This window comes from Oryzias latipes, chromosome 17, assembly GCF_002234675.1.
Source record: "Oryzias latipes chromosome 17, ASM223467v1".
Lineage (NCBI taxonomy): Eukaryota > Metazoa > Chordata > Actinopteri > Beloniformes > Adrianichthyidae > Oryzias > Oryzias latipes.
This window is the reverse complement of record NC_019875.2, coordinates 2,877,821-2,892,409: the sequence shown is the minus strand read 5'-3', so window position 1 is coordinate 2,892,409 and position 14,589 is coordinate 2,877,821. Positions and strand designations below refer to the sequence as shown.

Below are 14,589 nucleotides of genomic sequence, written 5' to 3'. Positions count from 1 at the left end.
TTTTTTCAGGCCTTGCCATACAAGGCAATAGAGAAAATTACATAACATTAAAATTAAAAACAATCTTTTTAAGTTTAATAATAATTATACTAGGATTCATTCTGAGTTGGTAAATAACTGCTGAGGTGGATTATTTCTGAGCATTTTTGCCTGAACCTGTCAGCAGCAGCACTTAAGAATATTGATGTCTGCTGCGACCTCTCACTGTTGCCAAAAGCTCTCTGAATTGTTTTTGAAAATAATTGGGGGGAGGTCAATGGAGGGCTTTTCTTTTGCGTTTGCCTCTCTGCATTGTTTTCTCTGAGAATTCACCACATTTTGGGAGAACAGAATCTCTCCTGTATTTTCTGCAGCTTTAACCTTTTGACTCCAACTATTCTACTGACACGGGATGCTTCTCCACTGAAGCGCACTACTGCTGCACTAAGAGACTCCGGAGGAGTCTGTCGGCTTACGATGTACATGCAAATGCGTGGCTTCTGTCAGCAGAGTGAGGCTTTTTCTCTAATTCAGTGAGATCTACACAGACTGTCACTCAAATACTTCTTGGCTCTTAACTCTTTCACATGCACATTGTTCTGTTTCTTATTGTTAAAAAAAGAATCTTTTACACTTCTCAGCCAAACCTGACCTAAAATTGCTGCTGAGTTATCATCCTCACTCTGCATTCGTCTCTGAGACCATACAGACTTTTTTCCTCTATATGCTCTGACGTTTTTTTCCCGCCTCTCACCTCGAAGACCCTCTCCGATGCCGAGGGCCAGGCCGTCCTTGGTCCATTGGACTATGCCAGTGTAGTTGAACACCACGCAGGACAACACCACCCTCTCCCCCAGCACCACCGACTGGTCAGCAGGCTCCTGGGAGAACCGCACACACCACACTGCAACAGAGGAGCAAAAAAGGAATCAATCTGTGACCTGGCCGCGACCTGAACTGTTTTATTGCTCTGAATTGAGCCACAAACCTTCGTATTGAACCCTGCTTGACAATATATTAGCTCTTGAGATAATTTGTTGTGTGCATTTACTGAGTTTATGGTATTTTAATGACTTTATAGTAGATTTCTTCTGAGGCTGAATTTCTTTACAAGCTCTGTTGAGGATTATTTTTCCAAAACGAAAAATAAATTACTTTTTCTTTATTTTGTGGAATCTTTATTAAGAAATTTTACCTTGTAGATTAACTACTTTTTCCTTGGACACATGTCTCTATGTGGGTGCAGACAGAGTGTGTCTTTGTGCATTTATGTGTAAGCAACCTCTTGTGCTGCAAAAACATTATTGCCAAGCTGTGATAAGGCTTTTTCATCAGCGAGTACAAAGGATTTTGCTCACACATGCACATCCCCTGCAGCAAAATAAGCCTATTGGCAATTGCAGTAGCGCTATCCAAAGATTTAAACACTACAAGTGTAGCCTCCATTAATGCTCTCGCATAAAGAAGAGAAGCACGAGGTGAGGAGGCGAGGCTCTAACCCTGTTTTCAGCCGTTTGCATCATCAGGTAAAATTGTTTCGTATTCCAGAGAAGGTCTTGCAAGAAAGCGTCCTAATTAAGGCAGAGAGAGTCTGTGCTGCCTGAGCTGGCAAATACCCCCACAAAAACACACATACATAGTTCAGAAATGACACCAAATGCATGTATGTGTGCAAACGACACGAAGTCCCCTCCAAAAGTGCAGCTGCGTGTGGAGTCCCACACTCACAGAGCAGATGTGCACAGGTCTGTTCACTCAAACGCTTCCACAGAGTTGGTGTTTGCCTTCCTGAGGGCTACTCTGTTCCTCAATCACTGTTAAAACAATCCTATTAGCTAATTAAGGCAAAACTGGTTAATAAAGCAGCCTGTGGTTCTCAGGGACACATCTCAGTGGGATTTAATCACAAAGGTGCAAACAACAGGGAGATGAACTGATTTGTCAGGAGGATTACACTTGTCATGTTTTTTTGCATGGAAGGCTCTTTAACGGGGGCAGGAATCCTTGCACTTCACAAGAAGAGCTTTGATGTGTCTTTATCTCTTCTTCTCCAGAAGACAATCGAAATGAACATGAGTGCAGAGCTTTGTTATTCATTTGGAGTTAAGAAGAATCCACTGGAAACACTGGAAGCTATTAGATAGTTGTACCGGTCTTAAGCTGATGACACGACTTTATGAAATGTTCTCTTTAAAATTTTCTTTCAATTAGACATTTAGGGCCCCCTGGTGGGGAGGGGGGTTTGGACATCACTGTGAATGATCAGGAGGTGTCCTCTCAGTGCCCTGCCCGCCAATTTTAACCCTGTAGTACACACACCCTTTACCCCTCAAAACTATACACTCCAACACTCACACACACATACACGAACACACACATGTTCACAAACACACACACACATAACACAAGGAAGGTGGGACCTCGGACCATCTGTCCCCTACCCCATCCCGGAGCAGGGAGCCCGCCCACCATATTTTCTACGTCACAAGTATAATATTTTTCAAACAGCCTTTTTTTCGTCTGATCCTCATTCACAGCAATTTGAATAAATAAACTCAGAAATCTAATTTTGAGCTTAGTTTTCTTCATATATGTCCTCTATCATTAGAAAAATGCCACAAGAACATGTTAATAACACAATTTTCATCGGAGTGGGAATATGAGTATGCAGGAAATATTAACAGCCACCCATCAAGCTGTCAGACAGAGCTCTGGCATCTTTCAAATTTGATGTTTTTTTTTCTTCTTACATTTACAATTTATGGTGTCAGACATTTTTCAATCTCACAGCACAACTCACTTTTTTTAACGCAATGATAATCATTCAAACCTGCCTAGGAAAACCTGACTCCAAACACTTTCCTTCTAAAAAACACAAACAGCACAAAGAAAACTCCAAATACACATGTTGTTTTTGTCATTTTTCTTCAGAGTGTCGAATGGTTTGAATTAATTGACATCAAATAAAACAACAGTGATGCACAAACAATGAAACAAGGCAACAACTTGACCCAAAGGACACAAAACCTCATAAATAAATATGCAACACACCCTAAAAATGAATGCTGTATTGTGAAGAGGCTTACTAAAGTCTCATGGTTATTGCCCGCTTCACCGTAGCCGTAGTTCAGCAAAAGTTCATGTTCAAGATGTTAAAAGAGAGACTTAAATGATTTACATAAAACAGATAAAAGGGAAAAACAGGAACATGATGGACTTTTAAATGATCAACACAAATACACGATTATAATCCAAAAAGCTTTTTTGAACCACAAAAAAGCCATTTTGTTTCTAAATCTAAGAACCGGATTTAGCGTTTTTATAACATTACTTTATTTGCTGCGTCTGGCTTGTGATTACCGATTTGAAAATCCAATGAGTCGTATTTAAAGTAAGAAATTTAGGCTTACAAAGATGCAAAAAAAAACTTTAAAATCTGACTGAGAAGAAATAAAGTTGCTGTAAGTAGAGTGTGCTTGGTTGACATGTTGTGGTTTTGTACAGAGGGAGGACTAGAGAAGGAAAACTCTCTTTGAGCTTCTGCTGTTTTTAAAAAGAATGATCAGAGGAACAATTTTAAACGGCAGGAAGACAACAGCTGCTATGAAGGAGTAAAGAAAAGATAAAACACAGAGGCATGAAATCCACTGCCTGCTTCTGCTGTCAGAAATCTGAGGCTCCAGTCAGACTCAGAGGAGGAAATGTACAGAAGATGCAAACATTTAGTCAGATCAGCCTGCTGACCCTCATCTACTGCTATTGCTTTGGGAGTGTGAGGTCTGAATTTCTGTGAAACAATTCAAATGGATGCTTTTCATGAACCACCAAACCACAACAAAAATAACTTGGTTAAAGTTGAACGAGCATGACCAGTGACTGCTCTTTTCCCTGACGCCTTTGGCAAACGTCATGGGTCAAACCAGAGGGGAGATCAAAAAAGGAAACAGAAAATATTCCTGCATTTGCAGAATTGGACTTATGATACAACAGTTTTAAAGTTATGAAAGCCAATATACTGCATTTGCATTGCTCTTTCCATAAAGTATGATCCAGTGAAAAGCTATTAATCAAATATTTTTTAGTGAATTTCAGTGTATCTAGGTCTACAAAAAACAGGATTTTAATTTAGATTCACAATTTAGACACAGAACTACACTTTTACATTTAAATTTGGAATTTAGATGCAATATTAAAGATTATATTCATCCACCATTTTATTTTGCACTTAAGGTTAATTAAAGATTTATTTTTAACTTAAGATTTATTTTTATTTTTTATTTAGACTTAACAATACATTTTAAATTTTTACAGTAGGACATTTAACATTTATGTTTAATGTATATTTAGCATTTAAATGAGCATGATTCTAACTGACATAGACAAAACCTTTGTAGTGAGTTTGACTTAAATTGGATACAAATGGCAGACAAGTTGGTTTAATCAGAAAACAACTGCAAGCAAAATTTAAAGAGCTGTACTTTTACATTAAGAACCATAAAAAAGTTGTTATTCGCTAGATTTGTGGTAAAACCGTGTTCTGAAGGCCTCAGACTCCATGTTACATTTACACACATGGACAGGATCGTCTGGCCTTTTCTGTCCATGTAAGAAAGGACTTTGACAGAATCTCAAAAAATTGACAAATATTTTGTCTTTTTACCATTATTCAGTTTTTTGTTTGTTTCATTTCACACTGATATATCTTTGTATAGATTTACATTTCAGTTGCTTGTCTTGTTTTTGTATAATTTTTGCTTTGACTGCTTAAAATAAATAAATTGTCAAATCCAAACCTGCTTAAGTACATGTAGTTCTTCTAGTTTGTTTATTTTTCATTGGTTTTTGTCCTTTTTGGGTTCTCCTTTAAACTTTTGTAACTATTTTTAAGTTGTACTTTTAAACTATTTAATACCAATAATATCTTTGCAGAAAGAACACACTTTGATTTGCACAGTTGTGAAATGTTTAATCCAGCAGACCTTTGTTAACAACTCTTTGTAAAAATCCCTGATTACCACTTACACAAACTTCAAACTTCATTGATTTGTATAGCGCCTTTTATTTTGGTTAAAAACTCAAAGCGCTCAACATAAAAGCAGGTAAAATAGTCATAAAATATTCAAATGATTTAAAACAGCGATGAACTGCTGTCATATTTTTGGTTCCATTTACAATCTGAGATTTTTACCAATAAATCTTTGTATAGACTTTCTGGACTTACATATTTTAGGGAAAAGATTTCATAACAATGAGAATTATATACAGGCGTAGTTAAATAGATAACTAAATAAACGGCCATATCCTCTTGAATTGATGCGGTTTGCTCGAGAAAGCACCGGACCTCCTTTCAGTTCTGCTGAACTCAAATGTCTGTGTTAAAGTAGACACTTGTTTACTTCCAGGTCATGTCAGACAGAGCCGGTCCTTCCTTTTCCAAAAGGCGTTTTTCAGACTTTAAATGTAGATGCAGGCTGTTGAAACATTTTAATCCCAGTTTTTCTGGGTCTGTTTGGACTTACATGCTAAAACTGCACAATCATTGCACACAGAGCCAGATGGGACTCCCTCGCTCGAACTGCAATAATTGCAAGTAAACATTTCCACAAAGTGTTAATCACCACTTCAGATCAGCTTTAAAAGAAATGTGTTTTTTTTACAGAACAAGTTCGATTACAAGATTCTTTCCTTGTTTTTATTTTATTTTATAAGAAACACATACAAATTGTTTAGCTGCTTGTAGCAGCTCTGCTGTTTGCAGATACAAATCCTCGTATTTGCATCAAAAACACGAGCTAACTAAATATTATATGGTTGCTCCGTAAAATCAGCGTGTAGTGATAAAAACATGGGGACTTTTAATGGATGCTTTAACATTTTAAGGCCCTGTCACACAGCCACAACCATATAAACCATATACCATATACACAGAAAAAACATGGAAAAAGTGAGAAAAAGTTGTCTTTGCGTGACATTTTCACAGATGTATCATAAATGACGTGTGTATAAATCACGCGAAGAACACGTAAACCCGCGCTTCATTGAATTTCTTCACTTCGACATTCAGAGCACTGAGCAGAAATCACAGCGCGTCAGCACCATGGTCAGCTCCCACAAACTTGCTTTGTTTTATTTAAACAGTGGGATTCCTCTGATCCGCACCAGTTCTAAGTCAGCTGCTAGGCGCGAGCCGAGGCAGCCCGCCGGGGGTCCCCACCACTGGTGGGAGCCGTGGCTGAGGAGATCCGTGAGAAGGGCCCAGGGCTCATACCAGACTCATATCCACGCCGGCGACCTCAACCCCTCCGGGTGGTGCCAGACACCGCCCCGCGAGAGAACTGACCACCTGTCTGGTCCATCTGAGAGACCCCCACTCGCTATAGACTGCTGGAGAGGTGAAAGATCTGCCAATTTACGCCAATTGTGTATGATTATTCCACTGTTTTTGTGCAATTTATTAGTTATTCTAACATTTTTACGTGACTATGTGCGCTGTACATGCAATATAAAAAGTATACATCGGTGGTACATGCGTGTAAAACATAACATAACAAAAAGACACATGTGGAACGGTCATGGAAAGCCACACATTTGCATTTGCATTTGCAGCAAAAAATCATGCGCAATTGCATAAGATTTACACAATAATTGCATATAAACCATGTAAAATATGCATACATTTAGTAATTCTCAACAGACCAAAAATCCTGAACAGCTCAAAACTGAATTCACGTAAAGACCCATCGGCCGTAACCCTTGAAAGACATCTGCACACATCGACGAATGGCAAAGGCAAGAAAGACTTGACTATGTATATCAAGCATGTTTCATGAAAGACTGAAATGTCATCCTTGAACAATGCACAGGATGTATAGTGGATGTGTGACACGGCCGTTTGCTCTGTTATTTATCGTGCTGAACCTGAAAAAAGTGTCTTTATTTATAAAAAATGTTTCCCAACAATCTTTTACAACTGCTCTAAACTTTTGCTTCTGCACATCACATATCTTTCTACATTTTAAATTATATCCACACTGGAATACAAAATATATTAGCCCTGAAAATATTCTCTCCATCTTTGTCTTTTATCTGAAGAAGTCAAACAGAATCGCTGAGACAAATAATGACTCCTGAAGCTGCTCCTGCTCCCCTTAGAGAGAAAGAAGACGGAGCTACTGGGAAGTGATATCCTGCTGACATGAGTGATTTACATGTGGGTCATGTTATGCATGATTTATGCAAAATTAACAGCTATTACAGAACAAGCAGAGCCTCTCCTCTTCATGTCTAACGTCTGAGAACAACACACTTTCTCCTGGGACTTTGCTGTTTGTGTGAGAGGGATGAATTGACAGACAGGGAAACAAAGATAAGACAGGAAATGTTTCTGTTGTGATTTCACGCATTTATGTTTATAATGAGAGTGTGCACGTATCCATGTGTTTTTTTTAATTTTATTTGTGTGTGGGTGTGGCCATCAGTCTGCAGCGTGACACAAACCACAACTGCAGAGAAAGGAGATGTAATCAACCGTACAGGATACGCATCTTCCTTGCACAATTGCACACTCACGGAAAGACACGCACAAGTTTATGTACAGGTCCCAATGAAGACAGCCTGTTAACACCGTGGGTTTCCGGACAAATAACCAATCAATGGCCACCGCAGCTGAATGAATGAAGCTCACCATCAAGTTTGAGAAAATCACTGCAGAGTTTTTTCTGACTTTTGGGTCAGCAGCAGGAACAGATCAGTGTTTGGAATATTCAGAGATTCTATCACCATTTTACCTTTTGATAGTCCTCAATTTACATGGATAAATTAAAAATGATGGATGGGGAGAAATTATTGCTTACGATCATTCATCAGAATGCACCGATAAGGTGTGGGATGTGGTTGTTTATGCCTCGGTCACATGCACCTTTACAGGGGGTTGACAGGTACAGGTGCTGCTGGTTTTTGGGGTGCACCGACCCGTGAGGGGTTGTCGATGGGAGTGGCTGCATCTTGAGGGGAGCCCAGCTGTGTCTTGTCGTTCCCTTGTGGCTCGTTCGGCCACCTTAAGGTGGAATGTACCATTGCACCTACACTACGCAGCACTCTAGTCAATAGTAAGGTGCTGTGTTCTGGCTGTTTACTGACCGCGCGCAAATGCTGCACACAAAGGGTGTTCCTATGATTCGTAAGCGCCTGGAGGACATCCACAGAAACTAATTTCCTCATTTCCAACAGTAAGAAGGAACTCTCACTTTTGTTTTAGTGATTGGTGTGGCCTGTCGCTCACAGCATGCCCACGGATAAATTTGCTTTTTTTTTGCACTGCGGGCTCATCAGGTGGATTTCAAATTTTTGTGCGGGTCACCTGCGTGCCCCTTACAGATTTGCCCATTTTTCCACCAGCAGACAGCATGGATCTACCCATAAGGGCAGTTGTGACTAAAGTACTCTAGATGAGCTGCCAAGCCCAAACTAGGTGGAATTCATGAAAAATAACAAGTAAAACAAGCGGGGGAATGGATGCCAATGTAAAGTCATTTACATGTATGGCCCAGACTTCTACAGTACATCAGTTCTTGCAGCTTTTCTACATTAGTGCAGGTTAGAATGGTCATATTAAATAGTCTTGCAGGAACTACAGGAAGACGCTGTTCTCTTGTTGATTCAAATCCCATTAATAAGTGATTTTTCTTCACGCTTTCATGTTTCTCTTTCATATTTTTTCATTTATAACAGTTATCAATCCAGTCTCTTTTCTGAACCTTGTCTTCTAATTTTTGTCTTTTTTTCCAAACTCCGTTTTTTTTCTTGGTATCCCATCTCAGTCCATCTGATGAGGATTGTTTTCTCTTCTGACATATCTCTCTGCTGAGCAGCTTCCTCTCTGTTCCTCTGTTTCCTCTTCACATCATGGAGACTTCGGAGCCTCTCTGCCATTGTTGCTCTGTGTTCGTTTTTTCCATCAAAATGTTTTCCTTCTTTCTAACTGCTGCAGCTTCATTCAGCCTCTTCCTTTATTCCCTCTCTATCTTCACCTTTACATCCCTGCACTGCTACCCTGAGGGTGGATCTTCTCCTCCTCACATCCTCTTATTGCATAATGATCCAGTGGTACAATAAAAGCCTGGGTGTCCAAACATGTTATCTTTTCCACATTTAATAAGTTTTGCTCATGATGGTTTCATCTTTTTCTTTTTTAGATGGAGCTTTGTTAAATGCAAGCATGAAAAAATGGCAGATACATTGAAACATGAAGAAAGTTTGCTTCCTAATGAGGAAAAATGTGATTTTACTCCGACAAATGGAAATGATAACCCCAGTCTTAAAGCGTAATGCTTTTTTGCTTCTTTCTTTGTCTTCCCCTGTTAGTTAACGTGACTTTGACAGTGTGAGGTGCGCGCTCTGTCACGCTGACAGAACAAAGGGAAATCGGGGAAGTGCAGCTGTCAGAGATCTGTCTCCAATTTTCTGACACAATGAAGGTACTGCTCGCTCAGATCAAGCCCACACCCCCCTGTTGCTCATGTCGGAATTCAACTTATCATGTAAAGAAAGGAAGTCTTTGCTAGCTTGGAAGGTTAATGATGCTTTAACTGCTTGGACTTCAAAGTGGAACGCCTTGTATTCTCATTAGTCAAGGTCACAGTTCTTAGTGAGGAATGCAGCCAACTTCCTCACAGCAGAGCTCCACTATGTCTGCCAGAGGCCAAATACAGTTTTGTGCAGACAGTCCGGGGTGGAAATGAACAGTCACTTTGTGAGGTTTGTAACCCTAAACTGCAGACCTCCAGACCCCAAAGCATTCATCCCCTCAGTCTCCACCCCAAATGCAGCAACTCTGACCCTCTGTCTGTATTCATGTTCCAATTCTGCCTCTGGGCTGCAGCTCGCTCCCATTTCAACCACTCTCAGGCAGAGGAGGGCACGCCGCATCAATGTGTGCACACGAGGGCATTGTCCGTGTTTACACGCCTGCCTGCGTGCACATTCGCCGTTGTTGTGTCGTGTACGCCTGTGAATATATTTGCCATTTCTGAAAGGCAGCAAAGGGCAAAGTCTAGATGGCAGAGTACAAAAGAGAAGGTGTTTTTCTGCAAAAGGAGAGACACAAAATCTGAATTATGAAAATGAGAAATCGCAGTTTGATGGGTACTTGATCATCTTTTCCTTATTTTTCCTTCTCCCTGTCCTGCTCTCATTATTTAAAAAGTTTGGTTCAAAGAGTAACTTCATACAGGGAGAGTCTGTTCTCAACAACACAGATTTTGCTGTGTAGCATTAATGTTTTATTTCTTCTGTTGGTTGGGGAGAAGAATCCGTATTTTGTCTGTAAAATATGTTGTTTGATGGATTTGAAAGCAGCAGAAAAGCTTGAGCACTTAGGAAACCTAATAGAGATACAACAAAGCGTAAAGAAAGTGTGATTGGTTGACCCCTTATGGGTATTAACTTAGCCTTCAGAAACAAAAGCAGAAGAGCTTTTTTGTGGAAATCAAATTGAGAAGGACATAAAGGCAGAATTATTGATTTACCAACTTTTTAATCATATTTTCATTGCAGCTTAGTTGATTATGGAGCTGTCAGATTGCTTTGTTTGAAACAATACAAGAAATGCAACTAAATTAGGATTGGAAAGACAAGTTAAAAAAAAAAGTATTTCCCTTTTCAAAGAAAAAATATAACCATTAGCCCAACATGTCTAGATGGTCCTTAGCCCGCTGGGTCGGCCAAAAAAAACGAATGTGCACCTTTTCAGCTTTTGTCTACATCGGTTTTTTAGTCAGGACCATAAATATTTGGACAGAGACACATTCTTTCTAATTTAGTTTCTGTACGTTTCCACAGTGAATCTTAAATAAAACAACTCAGATGCCATTGAAGTGCAGACTTTCAGCTTTTATTCTATGGGTTGAACAAAAAGATTACATAAAAATGTGAAAACTAAAGCATTTTTTAAACACAATCCCTTCAATTCATGGGCTCATAAGTAATATTGCATTGGCAGGTGTGGACAATTCACTTGTTATGTCATTATGAGTGAAGCAGATAAAAGGCCTGGAGTTGATTAGAGGACTCGTGCTGCATTTAGAAGATTAAGCTGTGAACAGACAACATGCGGTCAAAGGAGCTCTCCATGCAGGTGAAAGGAGCCATCATTAAGCTGAGAAAACAGAAAAAAACCATGCAAGAAACTGCTACAGTATTAGGAGTGGCATAATCAACAGTGTGGTACATCCTGAGAAAGAAAGAAAGCACTGGTGAACTCAGCAACGCAAAAAGACCTGGACGTCCACGGAAGACAACAGTGGTGGATGATGGCAGAATCATTTCAATGGTGAAGAGGAACCCGTTCACAACAGCCAACACAAGTGAACAACACTCTCCAGGAGGTAGGCGTATCAATATCCAAGTCTACCAGAAAAAGAAGAATGCATGAAAGTAGATCCAGAGGGAACACTGCAAGATGCAAGCCACTCATGAGCCTCAAGAATAGGAAGTCTAGATTGGACTTTGCTAAAAAGCATCTAAAAAAGCCAACACAGTTCTGGAAAAACATTCTATGGACAGATGAAACCAAAAGCAACCTCTACCAGAATGATGGCAAGAGAAAAGTATGGAGAAGGCGTGGAGAAGCTCCTGATCCAAAGCACACTACATCATCAGTAAAACACGGTGGAGGCAGTGTAATGGTCTGGGCGTGCATGGCTGCTAGTGGCACTGGGACACTACTGTTTATTGTTGACGTGACACAGGACAGAAGCAGCCCGATGAATTCTGAGGTGTTCAGAGACAGACTGTCTGTGCAGATCCAGGTGAATGCAGCCAAACTGATTCATAATCCAGATGGACAACGACCCAAAACATACAGCCAAAGCAACTCAGGAGTTTATTAAAGCAAAGAAGTGGAATATTCTTGAATGGCCAAGTCAGTAACCTGATCTTAACCCAATTGAGCAGAATTTCACTTGTTGAAGACTAAACTTCAGACAGAAAGGCCCACAAACAAACAGCAACTGAAAGCCGCTGCACTAAAGGCCTGGCAGAGCATTCAGAAGGAGAAAACCCAGCATCTGCTGATGTCCATGAGTTCAAGACTTCAGGCTGTCATTGCCAACAAAGGCTTTTCAACCAAATATTAGTAATGACCATTTTATTTTCAGTTATTTCATTTGTCCAATTACTTACGAGCCCATGAAATGAAGGGATTGTGTTTAAAAATGCTTTAGTTTTTCACATTTTTCTGCAATCTTTTTGTTCAACCCATTTATAAAAGCTGGAAGTCTGCACTTCAATGGCATCTGAGTTGTTTTATTTAAAATTCACTGTGGTAATGTACAGAAACTAAATTACTGGTAGAAAGTGTCTCTGTCCAATTATTATGGTCCTGACTGTGTGTGGAATATGGAGGTGTCAATAATATTCTACTTTTGCCTTTTAATTCCACAAAAAACAGAATTTATGATCAATTTCTCCAACTGTCACTGAGTTGTGATAGTACACAAAATATTTTTGGTCTCCACCTGCATTTTTGCTTTCTTTGTTTTTTATAATATATTCCAATATGTGATACAATAAAACAGTGACTATTTTTATCTAACATATTCTGAAAAGATAAAGCTTTGCATACATAAAGAAATTTAAGATTGAAACTGCTTTTCCTAGGGTATTTTTTATTTCAACTGTTGTGAATCAGGATTAGACAAAAAATGCTGTTTGAGACAGAGCATATTTCTTAAACAGCTGTTATCAGCAGTTCACAAGCTCCCTGCTCTGCTCTGCTCCATTCTGATGCATTTACCTGCAGACAAACAGATTCATGAACATCTTTGTTTTCCTCGTCTGAGCTGGAATCTGGATCAAAATTGCGTGACTGGACAGCTCTGTTTTCCTCACTTTTTGTTGCACCGCTTTGGGATGTAAGCTAGCAGGAGAGAGTGTTAACAGTTGGGTGATGGAAAGTGGGGGGCGGGATTATTCTGCCCCAATAGTCCCGCCTACAACTCAGAGGTGAATTTTCTAATGAACTCCTGCTGCTCTGCAGAAACTACATCCAGGAGAAACGACACCGGTTTCTTATTTTTTTTTAGCTAAAAACTGCCTCATCATGATTAAATGATAATAATTAAAAGACCCCTGGAAACACCTTCACAATAAGATGATCAGGTTGGGACTTCAAGCTGTCATCATGAGATAGCTTTGTGATCCAAAGCTGTGGAAAGGTTTCTTCTCTGACATCTGCATATAAGTGAGAATCCTTGTGAGAACAGGACACTGTAGGAGCATGGGGTCTCACTAACTTTGCCTCAGGTTAGAATTGCACCATCGCTAATGCATATAAACAACCAGCTGTAACCATGGTAGCACTGGACCATCTTTTAAGCCGGTTATATATAAATGCAGTAGAACAGTTTGAGGTCTGTGCATCTGCTGGGGGAAGACACAAACACTGCTGGGGGATGGCACAGCATGAAGGATTCTAGAGAGGTGTTTTGACTTGACAGATTGTCAGCGTCTAACAGTAAAGACTGAGAGTTGGGCTAATAAACTTTTCATCCTGTTGTACTTTTTTGTTTTTTTAGAAACGTGTTGCATTGCAAAGTCACAAGTCTATTTCATCAAGGTTCAAACCAACCAATCTGTTTGCGTCTGATTGGCCAGAGCAGGTGCTGCACCAATCCCATGGTTGAAAGTTGGCTGAAAAATGTAATCGTATGACAATCAAAAGCATGCAGCATTTATGTCTCCAAAGCCCAAAGCATTTAACCGAAGGAGATGCGCATGAGAGCAGACAGAGCGAGAGTGAATGAGACTGACACAGAGGGAGATGCACCAAGACCAGAAACTTGTCATTGTGTTTCCTGGTTTTGCGTTTGTTGTAAACAGAAGCTCTGTAATTTCCCAGTGTCCCTTCACCGCTCGGCGCCACTTCTCCTTCTCCGCTCAAACACTTCCAGCCACTCAGAGGAGCTGTGTGACGCCGAGCACAGAGGAGATGCTGAAAACAAGGCTCCTGTTGGAAATTTCTGACACAATAAAACTCCAACAGGGGACTGAGAAAACCATCTCTCTGTGCATCCTCTCAATCCCAGCATGAAGAACCTAAAGAGGTTGTTCTTTTTGCTGCCCAAAACAAACAACTTATTTATTTACATAAAAATCCATTCCAGGATCATCCCTTGCTGCTTAAATTTAAGGAGCACATGGGATCCTGATGCCACCACCATCTGCCTCTTAATCAGCTCTGTTACTAAGACTTGTGCTGCATTCGTTTTGCCAAAGCGTGCTGAAAGAAACTGAGCTTATGACTGATCTCCAGCAATGCTGAGTGGTTTCAGAGTGCAGCCCATAGTCTTGACTTTCAAACTCTACTGTAATGCAAAGTGATAATGTAACTTGAAACAAAATTAACGTTTAAACAAAAAAATGTTGTTTTTTGTTTAATTTGCCAATCACCAGTTTATGGCATGAACCACTGAAAGGTCTTCAAAGAAAGCAAACACGTTAAAAAGTAAAGTGAGTGCTGCATGGCTCGGGTTGCTAAAATGATGTTACAATCTATTTAGTAAATGATCTATACTAATATAATGCTTTTCTAACAAAGTGCTTTACAGTCAC

At 39.9% G+C, this 14,589-nt stretch overlaps 1 protein-coding gene across 2 annotated transcripts in view; it reads right to left on the bottom strand.

Moving 5' to 3' along the window:
- The window catches only part of LOC101167736 (kin of IRRE-like protein 1), a 99,518-nt gene that overhangs the window by 36,617 nt on the left and 48,312 nt on the right, over nucleotides 1-14,589 (bottom strand). For both annotated transcript variants that reach the window (XM_011486003.3, XM_011486004.3), the window contains exon 2: nucleotides 734-883. In XM_011486003.3, coding sequence (XP_011484305.1) covers nucleotides 734-883 — 150 coding nt within the window. The remainder of the gene's footprint in view (nucleotides 1-733; nucleotides 884-14,589) is intronic.